Source organism: Anser cygnoides, chromosome 7 (genome assembly GCF_040182565.1).
Source record: "Anser cygnoides isolate HZ-2024a breed goose chromosome 7, Taihu_goose_T2T_genome, whole genome shotgun sequence".
Lineage (NCBI taxonomy): Eukaryota > Metazoa > Chordata > Aves > Anseriformes > Anatidae > Anser > Anser cygnoides.
The window spans coordinates 19,864,639-19,885,960 of record NC_089879.1 but is presented as its reverse complement, the minus strand read 5'-3'; the positions used below and the strand labels follow the sequence as shown (position 1 = coordinate 19,885,960).

The following is a 21,322-nucleotide window of genomic DNA, read 5'->3' as shown; positions in this document are numbered from 1 at the left end:
TAAGCTTTATGGACAGACTTTTTATTTCTTGCCATTTTTCTTGTGTATTTGCCACTTGTCTGCAGGTATTGTGCTAAATTGTGAACCTTTAGAAGTACAAATTTTTATCTCTGTTACCCTTGCAGCTATAAGAAAAAATTGGTAATAAGCCTTTTCATTGCAAAAATACTTCCAGTCGAAATACACAGGCAGCCTGAACCAGCTAGTCAGATGGGAGCAAGCCCCCTTTTGCTAAATGCTTATGTAGCAGGACGGGGTATAGTAACAATTGCACATCACCAAAAGTTCATACTTCAGGGTTGATGAATATCAACACGCACAGTTGCGAACTGTTTCACCATTGAGGCCAGTAGCTTCCAAGCTTTTCCATTCAATAAGTCATTTCAGGGATGATGACTGCAGTTAGGCTCACCATTTCTATATTTAAGAGCTTCTGTCCAACTGTGATACCTACATCAGGCTACAAGACAGACAATCAGCTAGTCAACTCCTACTATGGACTCTGACCATAACCCTGGAAACCGGGATTCAACAGAAGTCAGGATATTAACTTGACTTCAAACAAAGGATATTTTTAGGGAGAACAATGCATAGTCAGTGCTCTCATGGAGACTAGAGGGGGTGCAGGGCCACAATTACGTGAGGAGAAAGTATTACAAAAAAAATTAGCAGAAACACTAGCTCCTTGACAAAGCAGACAGAGAAAACACATGGATTATTACCCTAACCACAACGGCCCAGCCTGGATTTGAAAGCAGAGCTGGTGCCTCAAATAGCCTAAGGTATTACATCTGGTTCTTCAAACTAGTCTGACCCCTCTGAGACAGACAAACGCTTCCTTGGGGAAGAGCATCGTTCTTTCAAAGTCATAATGCTAACCAGTGAATGGCAATCAAGATAAAACAAGCACCCCAATGAGTCATAAAACATTAATTTTCCATTAGACAGCAAGAGAGAATCTGATGACAAGAAACAACAAAATTAGCTATTAACAGAAACCAGATGGAATGGCAAAAACTATTCAAAGAAAACTATTAACCTAATATCAAGAGAAAGAAGTAACAGGGTGTAGTAACCACAAGACGTCACAATACAAAGACCAACCAACCATCAAGGTCAACATAAGGGAGCTTAAATTGGTTGGTTCTGAGATAGCTTCCTGTTACGCTAGGTTAAGCTGACATTAAATTATCCAGAGGGAAAACAAAGAAAACACTCAAACAAGAGAAACGCAAAACCCCATGTTGACAGCAACCTAGCTGCCCGACAGAAAGTACAAGAATCAGGCCCTGGAAGAACATTTTAACGACATTTCTTCCTCTTCCCAGCGATTCCCTGCTACCACAGTGCCTTCTCTTTTGAACTACAAATCTATCACTGACAAGCTTCAGATTCACTAAAATAAAGTGAAAGATTATGGCATCTTCACAGTCCAGACTAGGACTAGGATAAGGTTGGTCTAGTAATATGCCAATTCAAGCCACCCAAGTGCCACTGAAGCACTACTGGATGTATTACTCAGAAGCTAAACTGTTCCCCACTTTTTTTTAAACAACTACAATTCAACGTTGTCAACCTCTGATACACACAAAACATGACTCAAGTTTCAAAGTGATGAGATTAGCTCTAAATTCATAAAAACAAGTATGAGTGTGCACATCCCCAATCACAGAGGCCGAGTACACCAAAATACACATGATAAAAATAAGTCTGCAACACTGCCTAGTAACTGCAAAAGACATGAAAAAATGCAAGTTTTAAGCATCTGACGGAAAAAAAAGAATTTGAATAAGGTTAAAAAAATGTACTTTTAGCTTCAGCGCCTTTCTTTCAGTTACATGCAGAACAGATGCATAAGTATGGTGCTTCCATGCTCCTGAAATATATATATTTCTTTAATATTTCAGTAACCCTGTTTAGACTATACTTTCAAAAGTGTTGAATCTCAGAAGCAAGAATATATATGGTTTTTGGTTTTAGGCAAATATCATCATTTTCTTTTCTAGTACTCAAATTCTGGATTTTTTTTTTTTTAATTTTTATTTTTTCCAAATAAGGCTGCCATTCATAGAGGCAAGGCTGTCTGTTTAAGGTTACTACATAGCAAATGGGTTCAAGTCATTATGTCCTTTGCATGCAGTCCCTCAACAATGGAATATGGAGAGATGACGGATAAGACAGAGGGGAAAAAAAAAAAAAAAAAAAAAAGAACAAACCTGTGTAGTCTTTCAGTCCTGAACTGCTTAACTGAAGAAATGGAAAAATCACCCTCTTGGAAAACTCTTCTTCATTATCTCACCTTCACTGAGACAATAAGATCACTGAAGTGCATCCTATGTCTTTAGGCCCATCTGTACAGCACCCTTCTGCTGTCTGCAGATAATAACAAAAAAGAAAACTTGGAAGAAACATCTGGGGATATGCATGTCTGGCTGTATGACAAAAGGCTTGAGCTGGGCCCTTCTGATTTCCTCACAGGTAATCCTCAGAAAAAAAGCACCGGGAAGCCATACTGGGAGAGACAAGTGCTACTTCTTTCAAACCCATTGTGGAACCGGTCTTGCATGAAACTAAATGACTAAAACGAGAGTAAAAGGTGATATGAATCTCACAGGTTTTGCTCCTAAGGGCAGTAGAGGAACTTCAGAACAAATGTCTTTAGACTGCTACTTGAGCTCCTCTGACTCATTAAATCCTAGTTTCTAAGAACACTGGCGAGACATTGATGGCTTCGCTGTTCTTGATTATCTGTGTTTAAGGCGTGTAAGGTTTCTACACACCTGTAAGTCACCAAGCATATTTATCTAGCAACATTAGTTAACTGGTGAGCTTGTAATCAAGGTAATAAAGCAGAAGCAGAAAAGCCCCTAATCATGATCTTTGTCCTTCATCCATATATAGCAGACAGATGAGAAAGGGATGTTGCTAACTAAAAAATACATGGATTCTAAGAAACATTACAAAAGAATAGTTTTAGCAAATGCAACTGTAGGAAAGAAGTGTATAGTTTAGCAACAAGTGAAAAAAATCCATAAGTGAAAACAACATATCTAGAAGAAGTGATGCTTAACAAAAATTCAATGCTGATGTCAAAAGCGTATCAATAAAAGACATGAAAGGGAAGGAGAGCAAGCCACAAAAAGACATCAAAAAGGAGAGGTGGCAGCAAGAACAACATAATCTGAAATTCTCTGTTCCTTACAGATTTATGATTGTTAAAGACCAGAAAGAAGTTGTTTTTCTTTCCCCTGGTCTTGCTTTTCTCAGCAAATCAACACTATAGTAACTTTGCAAAGTTTAGGCCTGTTCTGTAGCTTCAACTGAATAGTTTTGACTATCTTTGTTCTTCTCCAAATGCTCTTCTAACTTTGTCAAGTAGGGTTTCCCCACTGGGGCTGACTGATTTCTATCGTAGCTGATAGGATTTCTACTCTTCTAAAACCTCTGTAGTCCTTTTGATACATCTCAGAAGGAAAGATTCAATGTGGCCCTCAAAGCATTATCAACAAGCACAAAAGATATGACTTGGCAGTTACAAAACTTATGGTCATGATGTGTACGAGAGAGAAAGACAACTCTGTCACACCACACATATCGCAAAAGCTCTATTATCTTTAAAAAAGGGTACTGCTAGACACCCTTCTTTCAAACCAGGGAGACAAATCTAACTCCTGAAAAAAAAAGTGTTGCCAGAAGGCAGTATAGCTGAGTAATCGTCATGAAGAAATGACAATTTACGCTAATCGGAATCACCAATACTAGTTAGTGCCAGGCTGCCTTTACCTGGTGCAGTTAAAATTCACTGATGCCACTAAGAAATCAACATACTGCCTGTACGTAAGCTTTGAGAATTACAGTAATCACATATGACCATTTAACAGAAAGCTTTTAACAGAAGAACAAAACAAACAAACCCGGAGATAAGCCCTTCCCTCCATTTCCAGGTACTCCTAGCATCTCCTCTGCTGAAAGAGTTTAGGCTTCAGAAGGAAATGGCCCAACTGAAAACATTGTGAAGTTTCCGTGAAAGAAGCAGTCACAGATATATTGCTGATTTTTGAGTCGGGAGACGTACTTTCAGTTCATGGTTTTGTCACTGTTTTTGTATGCTCCTTGGGTAAGCCATTTCAGTTTATAATTTAGTTCTTTAAACGTAAAACGGAGCAAGCAAAGCTTTCTTCTCTTGCCCTGTGGACTCACTTTATGAGATTGAACGTTTTGAGAACAAAGGTGGTCTTTACCTACATATCTACAATACCTAGTAAAACAAGACATATGAGTGATCTTCAGTGAAAATATCACACCACAGTACCAAAAAATAATGCTTTAAGAGTGAAAGTACATGTTCCCAAAAGCTACTTTAACTGAAGTCTTGCTATAAACACCATAGGGACTCTAAATGCCACCAGAAACTGGAGGTGACACGAGCAAGGACCATACTGACAGCCAAGTTCAGCTCTTAGAAGTCCAAAGGAATATCTGGAAAAGTTAAAAACATATAGGGTAAAAAAAATATTTCTTGATAAATCAACAGCAATATGAATTACCTTGCCACGACTGATGCCAAGGTTTAATATTTATAAAGAAGCACAGTGTTAGGTAGCTCTACAGTGATACCCCAGCAAAAACAACCTTAGTATAAGACAAGCTTTGTACCAAGTCAGAATATTCCTCAAGCCTCCTGACTAAAACTGTTTTAGCCATACTAGTTTCTAACAAAGGTCCCATGAGGTACTGGAGTACAGAGTAGGAAGGCCAACCTCTGTACTGCACAAGATCAGTGAATAAAGCACCAGCAACCTAGCAAATAAATCTTACACATTACTGCTTTTGTAAAAGAAAGTTATTTTCACAGATTAAGTAGTTTGGCATCCTTCCCCACTTCCTTTGAAAGCACCTCAATAAACACATAGACTACAAGATATTTAGGGTTGAAATCTTGTCAAATTCTTTCTATAATCCAGGTAATGTAGGTTGACTAGTTCTGGGTTTTCTATGCTACCACAGGCAAAAGGAAAGGCTTTTACATGGCAAATAATGGACTAAAGTAAAAAAGAGGTGTTGGTTGTTGTGGTTGTTGTTGTTTTACTACAAATAAAGAAAACAAAAGTTTTCACAGCAAAAGGGAGTCATGAAGTAGAGTGTCACAGGCATCCATGCCAGGGCCCGTGCTACTTAATACAAAACAGTCTGAAAAGCAAGATACTGAGGTTGCAAAGTTGTCTTCCTGTAGAGCTTCCTGTCTTTAACAAAGACAAGGTGCAGAAAAAAACAATTTTACCAGTTGCTAAAACAGCAGATGAAATGCAGGATGGATAAATGTGAAGTGACAATTTGAATTTTACATATTCAAGGCTGGGGTCCAGGAACTTAGGAATACAATCTTCAGGTTTTAAAATAAATTTTAGAGAAACATCAGCTGAGTGCTTAGTAGTGGACAAATCAACAACAACAAAAAACCAAACAACAACAAGAACAAAAAACTCCGCAAGTATTTGTAATTATTAAGGAAAGGATGGAAAATAAAACAGGGAATCCCCATGTTCTTCAGAAATATCACCTTAAATACCACGTGCCGTTCTAATCCCACAGAAATCAAACAAGAGTTAGTAAGACTGAAAAGGATACGAAATGGGTAATGGGGTGACTAAATGTCTGCGTGAATGTTTTCCACTGAAGAAATGACTAGAGAGACTGGGGCTCTTCAACATGGAAAAGTGATAACTGAGAGGCTGTATGTGATAGAGCACACAGAGAATCATGACAGTCATGGAGAAAACAACTAGGAAACTACCACGCTTTTCTCCCATAAAAGAACCAGGAGGCAGCCAACGAAATGAGCTATTCAGAACAAAAGAGACAATTTTTTGCACAATCCATATTTAATGGTGAGACCCTTTGCCCCATGTGGCTGTGGATGCTCAGCATTTTATTTGGGTTCAAAAACCTGTTGGATAGATTAGTGGAAGAGGAATCTAGTAAGAACTATTAAATACAAATACAGAAAAGTCCTTGAGCTATAAATCAGTGGAGGCCGGGAGAACTTTCTGGGGAAAAGCATATGCTTTATGATATAACTACTTTTAGACATATTACATAATTATATGCCTGTTTTTATTCTAGTCCCCAAGCACTTACTTTGCATACTGACAAAAAGTGCTTTGGTCCAACCCGGTACAGCAGTTATGTTCTCAATTCTATCTGCGATTTCAACTTTGTTGACAACTTCAGGATTCCTGATATTGTGAACGTAAGGCACAATTTTGTTCTTTGTGTCGGTTCTCTGCAATAATCATTCATGAGATATGCATTGAGTCCTGAAGGATTCAAGAGAACACTACTCTCTACTCCCATATGGGAGACAAATCTGCCCAGCAATGAAATTTAGGACCTTAGGAGAAAAAACAAAACAAAGAAACAAAAAAACCAATACAGAAATCAGAAAACCAACAATGCATAACAGGAAGCAAGTAGGAAAATAAATGCCACCAGCAGTGACTTAGATACATGTGGTCCAGGTACCCCCTTAGATAAAAATACCCTGGGACAATCCTATAAAGAGAACTGTGCTCTCCACTGCAGGAAGATAAAACAAAAATGGATTCCCCAAATCCCAAACCGCAATAGCTGCTGTCAGTTCCTTCCTGACCTCCATTTTCTCAGTACCTTTCAAGCCAGCGTTCACTATCTTCACACAAACTCGTCCAGAAACACAGGAAAGGCACAACGGACAAAGCTCCCAAAGTTCGACATGGAGGTGGTCCAACTTGGAGAGGTTTGCAGCTCTAACTGGCCTGTCTTCATGATTTTGGACCTAAACCCAAGGTCGTAAACATCCCTATACCAACATTTGCCAACCGTGTTGCAACGTCTTTCTGTTAGCTTTCAGCATGGATGCTGTGCTGGTATACAGTCACCTCACCACAAGATTGGTCTCCTAACTCCACTGAGAGGCAAATGCAAGACTGGGGAGCTCCAAAGCACAACTGCAATGCCACATTACCATTTATTGTACACAAAACCTTGCAAAGCATCAAAACTCTACTTTACCTCCAACCTCTTAATTCTGCCTTACTTTAATAGGAATGCACAAATACGTCAGACCAAACCAGAGCTGTGCAGCCAAGATAGCATATCACTGTGCACTGTGCCCGGGACTTGCTCAGAGAGACTACATGGCTAGGCAAAGCTCTGCACTGATATGCTTCCACAGCTTTTGGATTGGAGTTTGCTTGCATCAGCAGTCAAGCCCTGACTTGCCTGACTTGCAGTCAGTCCACAGAGGTGCACATGGTTGTCTCACCACACCTTACACATGGTCAGTATCCTACTGTAACCTCTGTATTTGTGCCCACATTGCAGTCAGTCATTCCCATCCTGCTGTGGCAATCACTGACATCTTGCTCTACTGTTCACCAAGTTCTTCTACCACTGTACACTACCATTAGATCACAAGCAAGTGGTGTATTTACTATAAAAATCTTCTCCACCCAGGACCTCTAGTCCCATCACTGTCATGCCACGTGCCCACTTTTCCCTCAGCTGATATCGATTCTTCCTGAGAACACTGAGTAATATTTTGCTGTTATTGAAACCACTCCTCCTCACAACAGTAACCATATTAAGACATCAGCATCCTTCTACTGATGTCTTAGACTAAATCCATTGCACCAGTAACAAGAAGAGAGCTGGTCTGGGTTGAGTATGATTTATTTTCCTAGCGGTCATGGGGATGGCCAGACCACAACACCCTTTGGCCTTAGGACAAAACCTGCTACTCTGAACCAGAAACATACACTCATGTCGTTCACAAACAAGAAACACAGATTTGCAGTTCCTAACAAAACTCCAAAGCTTTCAGAGTTGGAAAGCAGTAAAAGGATTGACAACATGGTTTCATTCCTTACTACTCTGTTTTCATGGTATCAGCACATCCTGTGGTTGTAGTAAGCATTTAGGACAATGAGACACAGAGGTCTGGGGAAGTGTTGTTTGGGACAAACAGCCTCTGTCCCTACTCTTACTAACCCTGTGCAAATGAGCCTCCCTTCTGCAGCCCGCCTGGGGGGCAGCTCCAGCACTTCAGAGGGAAGAAGCTGTTTTATTCTGCGCTACTGAAAACTTGATTTTCAATCTAAGCTTATTCTTCATGTCTTTTAAAATTAAGAAACAATGAAACAACAACAAAACAAAGGTACATCTGTTCATCTACCTTTAAGATTCCTTGTCAGCTGAGAAATATAAAACCAAAGTTTCTCCACTGCTTGACAGGTCCAACAAAGAGGCCACTCCACACTTGGCCTGATCTTTTTTCCCTCTTTTCCCAAGGACATCATAGCTGCAACTGTTTCATTTAGGTGCTGTTACAATAAGATGTTGCCCCTGTATGACAGAATTGGTTAATAACACCTCTTACATTCACTACTTTACTACTGACATAAACATACTTTTCATTTTAGTTTGTGTTGTTTATTGCTGCTGCCAAATTTTGTATATTTTCACTGTATTTCTTACTGTAGCATTAGGAATTGTTATATTCCATTACAGAGATAGTGCTGAGATTGGAGATAAAACTGGTAAGGAGTTTTATCAAGTAAGTATTAGTCTCCTCACCTCAGTCTGAACACAGAGTATCACGTTTCCCTTTCTGGTTTGATTCCAACTCTTTACTCTGATCCATGAAAGAATTAGCAAAAACTGGAGTCATACCCTTTTTCCCCCTTGTTAGTTAACTTTTTTCTTCAGTGCAAGCTCTCACTTTCCTGGATTGTAGGTAATGCCTGAAGTACTCTTCCTCAGTCTGAATATTTTCCTCATTCTTAGATGATGGAGCAAATCTTTGTGAACTTTTGCAGATATTTTGATCCAGACATGGGAAAATTCCTTTTTTTTTTTTTTTTGTTATTACTGATAACAAGTGAATTGCAAGCACCTAAATAAGGCAACCTCCTCTCCCCAGGAGTGAGATTTTATGATCTGCAGTGTCATAGTCCGCCCAGATTCCTTATGCCTCAGCTGCACAAGGATTTTGAGAAATTTCTGCAGCACAGGCATAAGCCTGAGCACCTTCAGATGGCACGTCAAAGACGACTCTCCTGTCTGGGCCCAAACTGGTTTACACCAGAGATAAGCATGCTTGACTCCCCTCTGTACCGGTAAGTCTGTAATTGCCATTTTGTTCTACAGTGACAGTATTAAATCAGTATCTGATTATTAAAAAAATAAAAATTATGCAAAACCTGGATGTTGATAGTTGAAAAAGAACAACACAGAGATGCTTTTGGAAACTATCAACAACCACATCAACCCACTGCATTAAATATGAAAGTGCAGAAATAACTTCCTTCTCTATCCCCTGATGACAGACAACAGGGCTCCAGACTACAGGTGTAACCAAGTAGTGCAGCAGAAAAATATGCTAGTAACGTAAAAACAAAACAAAACCTTAAAGTTTAAATAACAGAATCCCAAACCTACCTCTTCATTCCACTGACTTCAATGAAATAATTGAATGCCTGGAACCTCCTAAGTCTCAGGAAATCAGAGAAAGAGCCCTGGTAGTGAGTTTCCATGAAACAAGGACCTTACACACTGAAAGTTTTCACAGTCTATTTTCAAAAGAGCATTAGACTGTCCTCTCCTTACCTTACAAAAATAATGAAACATCTGCATAATTCAAGTGACAGATCAATTCTTACTGTATGTACAGCATATAATTTACAGAACTTTAACATACTCAGTGCAAAGGAGCTGAAAGTTTTTAAAAAGTAGAGATTTCAAGTTATTTACTTGAAGTAAAACTTTTGGGAGTATTTTACTCCCAAAAGTACTGATGTGCCCCACCCCACAAAACCACAGGTGGTAGTGTGTGACAAAATACAGTCACTTCTAGTTGCTAGCAAAAGGAAAACAGAAAAATCACTAAATATCATGCTCTTGTGTACATGCAAGTTCTATTTAGGTGATCAAGTAATCTTGAAAGAAAACATACTGCCAGGCAGCGTACATTTAAGCTTCACCAAAAGCATGTGATCATTAATCTCCTCCTGGGGGATTTCACTTAAAGCTGACAATTTCTGCTTCCACTAGTAATGCTTATTTACTAAACACTGAATCAGACTTAAAGCTACCATTTTTAAAAGAAAGCAACTTGTCTGCACTGCACTGCACAGCACACCATTTCACTCTAGTTGTCCGGCAAGGACTCAATCTTTGCACTCTCAAGTTTGGAGTTTTCAGCAGCCCACCCCTCTCTCTCAAAAAAAACAAAAAAACAAAAAAACAAAAACAACATGAACAACAAAAACAACGAAAAGCCCCTCCGCAAAGCAAACCACCCCCCTAAACAGGGAAGGCAGGCAGGCAGGACACACACATGCACCCGTGCAGTTAGCAGCCAGAAGCAGCATCCATACTTAAGACACACAAAACAAAAAACATTTGAACATTCTTGCCAAATGACATTACGCGTTTGCATTCTTCCCTTTCTCACACATGCACAAACCCACACGTTACAGAGCAAATAATGCTCACAGAACCGAACAAAGACCCTTTGTTATTGTTCCATAAGGTTTTGCAAAATCCCCCTCTTTGTCTAAACCGAACTAGTGGTGTTGCTTGAGCCATGATGATCTAAATACACAAAGCATGTACGGAAAAGGAATATAGACTACTTTTAGAACTGATAACATTAGAAAATATAGACAAGCTTTTGAGAACGCAAGCCCAAATCTCCGAGCATCTTTATTCAGGAAAATTAAAAGAAAAAAAAAAAAGTAGTAAATACTGCAGCCATTCAAATGCACACACTCTGAAAGGACACAATTGAAGCTTAAGGCTTATCACACCCAGCTGTGTTTTAGCAGAACCTCTTATGCTTACCTCCCCCCGAATAAAAGTGCTAATACCAGTACAATTAGAAAGCGAGTTTAAAAAAAAGATAAAAAAAAAAGACCAAAACCAGCAAGAGAAAAAAACAACAAAACCCAGCAAGCTACCTCTCTACTTTTAACAACCAGCACCTTCAGAAGAATGTTAGTGTGCATGCAAGAAAGGTGCTTAATAACAACAACAAAATGCAGCTTCACAATTAGGACTGAACAAAGTACCACACAACAAGGGATCGCTCATGTAGCACCCTAATGAGGAGCCTCTACAGCAGTCTCTCCACCAGCTGCCCTAACGTACATATTTATTCTGCAAGGTTTAACAGCATCCCTACAACAAACTGCAAGCCACAATACTCTGCTGACAAGGTGTTCGCCTACCTGAAGCTTCATTTTCCAGCACGAATGCATGCGTGCATCCTCAGTGTTGCATCCCCTGACTGCATGACTCCTGTTAGGCAGACTAAAGAGATGGAGCTGTGTAAGCAAAGCTGCTGACTGCCCTACATTTGCCTGCAGATGAAGAGAAAGAGTTGGTACTGTACTTGCCCGGGCTTGTTTAAGCCCCCTAAATATAATACTAGTGGAGCTCAAACTAGACTAACTATGTCCTCCAGCTGATCAAGTGAAAGGAGCTTGTGATGAATAATGCATGAGAGCTCCCATGAACACGCTCCATTCCTTGCTGCAGCTGATGTCCACCTCTTCCCCCTTCCCAAAAGGGATCCCTAACATTTTTGTGCTATGAAGCACGGCAGGTTTCCCTGTGTTCAAAGAGCAAGGAGGATGCCCCTCCCAGCTCCAGTTTCTTTCCTTTACTTAGTGAAACCAATAAATGTGGTGATCTCTTTTCTTTTCAAATATTACAAGTCCATGCAGGTAGAAGTGAAAGAAAGAATGATAAGCACAGGGCCATATCTCTGGACTGTACAGTATCAGCAAGTTCAGTCAGTTCCTTTGAAATTATTTTTTTCTTATTCCTAAGGGAATAAGAGAAGCCATGTAAAGATGAACATTGAAGACAGGAAGAGTGGGACAAGTCAGAAAACAATACAACAAAAAGAAGGTGGAAAATAAATACTTGCTCTAGCTGGCGAGTTCAGTTGACTGTTTACAGAAAAGAGAGATTAGGGGAATTTAGTGGGTGGAAGAATATGGAGTATAAATTCACATGGTTCTTCTCCTGAGCAATCAATTCCACTATCTACTACAACTTTGCAAACTGACCACAAAAATAACTTACTTTTGGATATTCTTCCGAAGAGTGAACAAATACAGGACTAATTTGCAAGTACTTTATTTGCGAGTGCAGTTACTGCAACAGGCAAATATCAATAAATGCCACTTGCAGGTTCTGTACTATTTCTCAGAACTGTTTTGTTTTGATTTCTGTTAGATACACAATTTATCTGGCATCTGTTTATCAGTTACCTGCTGCAATCCAAACGACAGAGCCATCCAAACACAACTGTCAAGGCTCTCACAAATGTTTAGCTTCCTGCAAAGGAAATGCAGCTTTAATGCATTATTTACAGTGAGAGAGTACTTGCAACTTCCTAACCCCTGCACCATGGCTCTTCATTTGGGACGTAACTCACAGGTCACAGACATCTCTCAGGTCATACTGAAACTCAGAGCAGTCCTTGCTTTCTCTCAGTGCCCCAGGTACAAGTTAGGCAGAAAGTGAGAGACCGAAGTTGAAGACAACTGAGAAGGACCAAAGAGAAAATGATACTCAACGCATTCAAGAGTCACCTAGTGCTCAGTTGTGACTGGTTATTCACTTTAAAAGGGACTCTTCTTTCACCTCCTCAGAGGTGAGGTGAGGATTTTTCCCTTTAACTCTCTCTCTCTTCCCCCCCCCAGGTAGAGAAAGCTGAAGGATCTCTTCAGCTTTTCCTTTTTAAAAAGGAAAAGTCCAATGCAAAATCAAACCCACGTAAAAATTTACCAAATCCATAACAAAGGTTATGAAAATACTTATCAAAATCCTACAGATAAACCTCAAGGATGCTAAGGTTTTAAACACTTAAAAGCTAGGGCCCTAACTGTCTCCTCAAGGTCTTCCGTAACTATTTTAAAAAAGGGAACCAAGAAGATTCCAGAGAATTAGCAGGGCTGCCCAAGCCAGAAGGCAGTGTCTGTGCATGAGTCCAGACCTGTACATTACATCCTATCAGGTAAGCAATTGTGCTGAATATGACAGGTACAGGAAGAGTACTTTATAGAGAGATCTTCTGTTTCTGCAAAGGAAGCCAAAAAGAATACACCTTACTAGGGAAAACACAATCATATGGCATTCTCAGAGCCTGCACTACAAACAAACAGTAGCAAATTAAACAACTGAAATTAATCATTCTGAGTGCAATACGCTTCCTAGTTTTGAAACAGGGTATGTTATATTTGTTTCTATATATCTGACTTGATTTCATATACCGCAGCAAGTAGTAAACAAACTGCAAGACTGCTCTATCAATGGCAGGGTTCAAAACCCATCTATTTTCATACCACATTTCAGTTAAACAACAGAAACCTCCTCCCACTCAGGGCCAGCCTTGCAGACTCCTGCGTGCATGCAGAGCAATACCTGGATTTGGTCCTCGCAGCACCAGTGCTAACAAGAACTTTGCAAACAAAATTTCTGCCTTGGCTAAGCCTGGACATCTGCACTGTCATCATTTCACTCTCTAGATGTTTTCTTTAATATCTGTGCATACGACATGGAAACTAGAGTTGAGCTCTGAGATTGTTTTCCACTGAGTTCTGAGATTGTTTTTCAGAGGCTCTGACTTACTGGGGCTAATGGGATTACTGGAGGGGAGGGAAAAAAATCTGTCATAAACATACAGTTGTCAGGCTTTGTATAGAGGGAAGTATACATCATCCAGGCTTAGTTAGGAATTTGCCTTTTTTTTTTTCCACATAATCCCTTGGATATTTGCCCTCTTCCTCTAACTACTCCAGGAGGTTAGGTCAAAGGTTATGAAGGTCGGTTTCTAAACTTAATTGGTATCTTACTACCATTACGAAGAATTGTGCAAACATGGCAAGCTGGAAGAGAAATGCAGTTTAACCACCCAATGCACCAGCGTTATGCCAAAGGACTATCCCAGAGCTGTCTGCACGTGTCCCACAGGGCTGCTCCCACGGCACTGGCTGCTAGGAGTACAATTCTGGGAGAGAGAAACCAGAACACAGACAGATGAACATAAGAGTAATTAAATGCTGTTTATTATTCCAGACAGTTCTCTCAGTTGGGTATTTCAATTTAAAATGTAGCATGAGAGAATTCTACCCTATCTTCCTGCTCAAAAGGGTACTTTATCACAGAGATTTAAATTAAAAAAATATAATTTTCCTAACCTTCTAAAGAATAATGAACACTTTTTTTTTTTTCCTGAACCCATCATTTCATTTAACTAAAAATCTCATCTTCCATTTAAGAACACACACCCATACACAAACGCCCTAATTTCTATACGTCATCCATGTACCACAGCACTGGGGGGAGAATAAAAAAAAAAAAAGGAAACATGAACATTGAAAGTCTAATGCCACATGGCAAGCAACTTCAAAGTGACAGGAGCTCATGGATTTTTGAAGTGACTTGTGATTTCTGACTGGTTAGAGTTCACATTTTCTTGAGTCATGCCCCCAAAATAAAGCAATTTATTTTTTAATCAGGTATTACTAGGCTTCTAATTGGAACTTAACCAGTATATTCATTCTTATGTTTATGAGGCTAGAAAGGGCAGTTTAAAAAGTAAATGGGTTCAGTTGAGCAGTTTTACATTTCATTTAAACTGAGGAGCATTTCGTAGCATTCTCCTGCATGCCTGAACAGTGATGTTGCCACCGTGAGAAGAAGAGATGCAGGAGAGGCCTCACCCCAACAAGAGCTGTGCAGAGCACAATCATCCTTCATTCATGCGCACTTAGCAGGTGAAACTTGAAATAACGTGTGCAGTGTCAGCTCAGAGACACATCACTTCATTATATGCTTATGCTAGGGGCCAAGTTGAATCATTTTGGTTAAGTACTTAGCTACTGGCTGGACAGTTAATTTTACAGTCAAATTTTGTACAGTCTATTTAGTTTCTCCCATTTTTAAATAACTGCAACCTCCTGGGGAAATTCTCTCGTAGACCATCTGCTCGTTTCCTATAAATCTCCTTTTCAGACCTTACGCAAATTTCCAAGCTGCCAATCAGAACTTCTTTGATGTTTCGGTGGTAGTGAGGAAATAAGAAAAAGATTAAAAGTACTGTGAAGTGAAGCCTGCAGTACAAAAAGCTATCACCTGATCAGCAAAATAATGACAGCAAGTCCAGTCATTTCTCTGCAGCAGATACGTCCTCAGTAAGACAAGCATTTCTGGTCCTTCCTGGCCACAGGCTAGGAGAGGACGGTCATGATCCAGGGGCAACATACCTTGCATCTTTATCTGAATATATTTTTACCCGAGAGTCTGCACAGCCTCGCAGGGCAGTGCAGGGGTTGCCCACAAGCATCTCTTCAGCTTTTTGGCTGCTGCCACACATGATCTGACCCCAGACTACCCCAGTGCAGTGGGAGAGGGGCTTCCAGCTGATGGATGTAATGTCACCCACGTCCAAACCCAAAGGTGGGTAGAGGGAAGGAAGAACCAATTTGGATGGCACAAGGGTAAGGAAGGAAAGAGGAGATAAGGAGATGGCAAATATCACTGTTTCTTATCTGTGAATTTGCATGACCTTGCTTGTGCAAGGCCACCTGCTTCCCTGCTTCGTGCGGCGCTGCAGGCCGCGGCAGGGGCCATGCTACCTGAGACCATTTCCAAACAAACAAGGCAGGAGGGAGCTGCAGCAGCCACCGAAGGAGCTAACACACTTTGATCCAGCAGATGTTTCTCCCAGCCTGTGTGTGTCTCACAGTGTTAAAAAGTGAGGGGTTTGTATCTATTTTTAATGAAATTAGCACCAGTGTTCAAACTCTCTACCGAGCATTAACAAACACCACATAAAACCCCACACTTCCATGCAGCAGGCAGAAAGATAGCAGCACCTGCGGGTAGGAGCTAACTTTTGGCTGCTGCCTGTGCCCAGTTCAAGTGCTTGTCACTGCCACAGTAAAATTACACTTCTGCAGAGCAATTTAATGCTGCTTTCCAAGGGCTGTGGGTGTCACTAATGCACCTACCAAACAAGAGTGGGATGCAACAATACAGTCTGCAGATTTTTTTTTCCCCAAAAAGTGTTAGAAGATTGAAGGAAAAAAAAACACACACACTAAAAGCACTTCACACTAGAGAAAATCTGGTGACTGAACATGAAATGAAAAGGCCAAACAACTAAAGGGCATATTGAGCTTCCTGAATGGTTTTATTTCCCCTCACATCTACAGTTTTGGCTCCTTGTTCTGCTTTTTGGCCTCAGAAAACCGTGCTGAGTTCAGAATAACGGATTGTACACAAGTTCTGCCCAACGTAACTACACATGCAGGAACTAGTTAAGACACTTTCACAAACATTTGAGAAATCTAAGGAAAAAGTAAAAAACAGAACTTTATAATAAAGAGGAACTGCAAGAGCTTCCTCAGAACTTCTTCCAAAAATAAATAAATAAATGAGATCAGATTCAAACCTAGCAACAGCTGAAACCCACCTAAATATTGCACAAGATTTTAACAGAGAAGATGCAACAGACTTGGGGTCAGGGCTCTGCACTGAACACCTCCTAAAGTTCTGGTTATAAACCAGAACTTCAGACTTCAAGTTATTTGTCTTAATAACTGAACTGAAAAACAGCAGGGCCACGAAATCAGTTGATCTCGTCTGCTTTCCTTCACCCTGTAATCCATGGAGACTTGTGTGCATGCCTCAGCCAGGTTTACTGCAGGCAGCAAGGCTGAAGCAAGTCTTCAGGCCCTCCAGTGATCGACTTTTTGTGTTCCAGTTGGTTACCCCACACCATCCTGGTGGGCTTTGCAGGGGCACCAGAGCCTGCAGCCGACTCATCGATGGCGGACACGAGTAGAAAGGCACAGCAAGATCTTTGCTGGAAGAGGATGAACAGTAAGAGTGCATTTCAGAGGCAGGCAGAGAAAACACATCTGGGTTTGGCTGGGTTAGGGCTTGGGGAACAGCACTTTTAAAGCAATTCCTTTAAAGTAGCAGCTGTAGCACTAGAGTTAGGGAGAGGTCAAAGGGAAGTCTTTAAGGGCTTTTCCTAATGGATAGCTATCTTCTATCTGTTTTTACAGATGGGCTTATATTGCAAGGGTCACACTGAAACCAACAAAGTTGCCAAAACACTCAGACCCAGATATCGGAGCTCTTGAAAGCAAATATTTGGATCTGGAGAGCATGCCTAGCACATTCAATACATACTTCTGCTCTCTCCACATAAGTCAGTGACCCAAAACAGATCAGACCAGAGCCAAGCAAAAACACTGGGCGCTTTGATGATGGCACAGCACGCTTTGAGCCCCTTCCCCAGCAGCTGACTGCATCTGTGCTGCTCCCAGAGGGTGCTGGGGCCACGGTTTGGTCCTCATCTTGCAATGCCAGACAACTTGCCTGAGCATTTCACTCTCACCAGTTCTACTCACCTCACAGCAGGACAAGCTTCCAGTGGCTTCACTACATTTTTATTTTATTTATTTAAGTAAGTATTTAATGTCATGGTAGCCTCAGGGTCTCAGTGAACTCAGGGTTACACCACGCAAACACAAACAAGAGTTACAGTCATGCAGTAACTTGGAGACACATGAGGAAAGCTTCCCTGGCATCCTGAAAGCCTGAATAATGCCAGAGACCTAAATACAGCTCTGGCAGGAGCGTGGGGACAGCAGGAGGACTGCTGGCAGTTCAGGGGCAGAACTGAGGACTACAACAAGGAATGCCTTCTGCCGATAAGCAGCTGATACCAATCCTGACACAGAGGGGGCTGTGAAAATGTTCATAAGCCCAGGAGCAACGGCACTGATTCATGATCTTTGCTGTATCTGCATTCAGAAGGAAACAGGTTTATAGATAAAGGGTTAAAAAAAAAAAGAACAAAACAGCAGGACATGGACATGAAAGAGTAGGAACCAAAACCTGGAGTGGGACAACACAGCCCAACCACACAGGACATGTACCAATTTCCCATGGAAACTCCGTGGACACTTTAAGGGAGGGAGGGATGTCTTGATGGAAACGTGCTCTCCCCATCTGTTTTTTTGCTAACCTATCATCTCCTATTAACATTTCCCTGGTAGCATACTTTAGTCCACCGAAACTCCCACCTTTACTATGCCTGCAACGACAGAGTGCTCCCTCTCCATCACACTCCACAAGTTACAGCAGTCTAAGATCAGATGCTGCCCAGTGTACAGCAAAGCATCATTTTTTTTGCAGTCTTTGCATTAACTAGTTGCTATCCCTAGAAACATGCAAATATTAGGAGATAGAAACAGAACAGTGTCTTTTCCAATTACCAGCATGAACTAACAAGATTCCATTTGACAAAAGCTGTAAGGAAGCCATATGTTATTAGAAGTATTTTCCATGGTAGATTAATAGAAACAATGAGGATTTGATTTGCTGTGTTCAACAGAAAAAATATCTCCTTAAGAAGAGGAGCAATTCTGTCCAAGGTGTTTATGAAACTATTAACTTACCCGTAAGTCTGCCTGGATTTGTATTCATTAAAACTGTTCAGTCCAGGTCAGGATTTTGTGAGAGACTTTGACTTGATTTCCTAGAAGCCTTCTGTGGTGCCCGATGACACTTTGTAAAGGGCACAAGACAGCAAAGCTCTGACTTAGCATAAGATGTCATTCTGCATCTGAGTGACAGAAAGGGACACTCGCTATTCACAGGCTTATCTGTCATCAGAGAAGGAACATGAGGGGAAATATGCTAAATGGTTAAGAGATGGCTGCTGGCAAATCTGAAGTTGGCCTTGGTAATATACAATCAAATAAAGATATTCCTACTGGCTCCACAAGATCAGTGCCAAGCCAGACATCAGTCAATATTTTCAATAATTGTGTGGAAATTAATAAAAAATGTAGAAAAGTCACTGACAACTACATTTACAGGTGACACAAACCTTCGCAGGATGACAAAAATGATGAGGATGAGTCTGTCTGCCACTTCAGAGACACTGACCAACTGAAATTGATTTGGGGAGGGAAGAAAAGAACTCAAAACTGTGTTTTACTTTCAGCAAGTCAGTGACACCAAACTGCAACTGCAACTACACAGGCTGCAACCCATAAAGCTCCTGTACAGTGAAGGATTTAGGAAGTTGCAGTGAAGTAAGAACTGGAGATGAGAACCGGAATTGAGTTTAAGGACAAGAACAATGTGATTCACCACTGCGTTAGAGCAAGGAGGGATCAGTTTTTCCTCTGAAATACAGCACTGCCAAAGAAAGGTGCTCAAGAACAAAGGGAGGACAGCAGCAGCAGCAAAGCACTAACAGCAAAGAAGTGTGGCTTGCCTTGTAGTTGAGACTCTTGCATATACAACTCCAGCCTTCCAACCTTTCCTTTCAAATAGGAGAGGGGACAAGAAAAGGATTACTTTTCCTGCCCCCAAGCATTTTCAAGGCTGTAGGAAACACCCAACTAGGAGAGATTTAAGAACTTTATCTGTAAGTTTTTCTAAAAAGAGGATGACCTAACTTGTTTGCAACAACCAATAGGTCCAAGAGCACAATTTAAAGCCTGTTTCAATTAATGGAGAAAGAGGCACCAACAACTAGCTAGAGCTGGAGACAGATAAAATCAGAATTAAAAACATAGAAAATACAAGTCAGGTATGGTTTCTGTAAACTGTGATGGTGGTTGGCATGGAGACAAACTGCCAACTAAACTAGATCTACCACTTGTCTTCGACTCAAGGCTGGAGGCTTGGCTAAAGTGCATCTTCTCACCAAGAGTTAAGGGCTTAATGTACATTGCATCTGGTTAGTGCTGTAACAGAGGTCATTGCAAATCAGATGTGACCACCCCTGCTGGCCTTCAACATCAAAAACTTCAAAGAAGTCATTAAAATAAAACAAGGCATTCTCAACCTGACTATGGGAAAGGGTTTGGTGGTGGAAGGTGCTGCTTTTGTGCTGCAGACTTCAGTTTAGAGGACAATCTGTCCTTTACTACCAACGCCTAGAAGGACATAAATATATTTTTGTTCTACTTTACATCATAAAAAATTCACCTAAAATAGATTTTAAAATAAAAATCTGTACTCCAGCATGCCTTTCTCTCTTTTGTGTAAGTCAGCATCTATTACTATTGTTTATGACAATAAAGATTTTTTACTTGGTGACTTGACACAATGTAAGCCCAATAAACAAGGTTTTCATATTAATCACAGAAAAGAACCAGTTCTGTTCTATTCCCAACTGTAATGGGAGAGGGTACCTTGTATTCGTTTAAGCACAACATAACACTGCAAGTACCCAGTGGCCCTAATTTGCAAATGTTTCTGCGATGTACCCTAACGCTCCCCTTTTAAGTGCTTAACTTAAAACAGCTTTGGTTTAAAGCTTACAGGTACTCGGTAGCTGTGCTTCTCTTTTCCCAAGTATCCTAACCTGGGTATCTGAAAACAGAGCATCCTATTTAGGGGGTCACTTCAACATTTCTGCCTGTGGATGTTTCAGTAACTCCAGTGGCTCTACAGTACCTGATGCTTGTCTGCAGCCAAAAGGGAAGTTGCATAGGATTTCATGTGTTATAAATCTATTTAACTGCTGTTATATTCATCAGCTCATAGAAATTAAGATGCAAAAATTAGCGAACATTTCACTTGGTTGACTACAAGCCTGCCTTGCAATCTTTACCCAAATAATGTGCTTTCTGCCATCCACATTACAGTAAACACAGCTAAAGAGGACTGGAAACTGGGAGGGAGGGGGGAGCCCCCATATTTCCTATTCTCTGGAGTCAGTCAAAAGTTTCCACTGTTGTGCATAAAAACTGAAACCAAAAACCATCAATGTAGCTACTTGCTGAGGAAAAATGTAGTGATTTTTCAAACTGATCAATCCAGAAACCTATTCCTCTGGCATCTACTGGTTGGGAATAGTTATCAGAAATAGGCAGGCAGACAATTGCCAGTAAAAAACTTTACAACTGGTGTGGGTTTTGTGCATCCAGTCAGAACTGACTAATAAGTTTCCTGCTCTGAAACTTTCCATTATGGAAAAGCTATCAATCTATGTTAAAAGGCTGCTCCCTTGAGCACTTTAAAGGGAAAAATAATAATAATAATCAATTGACTTTTTGGGGGGGCTCCTGTCTCCAGTTCCTAGGAAAAGGATGATCTTGTATTTCCTTTAAGAATTCAGTGCCAATCCCTAATTCTGAACAACGAGGTCGTGGGATTTAAACTATAATTTAGGAAGAAGAAAGAAAAGCTAAACAAAATATTGCAGACTGATAATTTCCATGGGCTGTACAGT

General features: G+C 40.6%; 1 protein-coding gene across 5 annotated transcripts in view; it reads right to left on the bottom strand.

The window, feature by feature from the left end:
• The window catches only part of MARCHF8 (membrane associated ring-CH-type finger 8), a 93,494-nt gene that overhangs the window by 39,424 nt on the left and 32,748 nt on the right, over positions 1-21,322 (bottom strand). Inside the window, exon 1 of one of the 5 annotated variants that reach the window (XM_048069182.2) lies at positions 11,268-15,871. The exons of the other annotated variants lie outside the window; for them this stretch is intronic. Coding sequence (XP_047925139.2) covers positions 11,268-11,297 — 30 coding nt within the window. The 5' untranslated portion in view covers positions 11,298-15,871. Of the gene's footprint in view, positions 1-11,267; positions 15,872-21,322 lie in introns of those variants that run through there. 5 annotated transcript variants of the gene reach the window in all.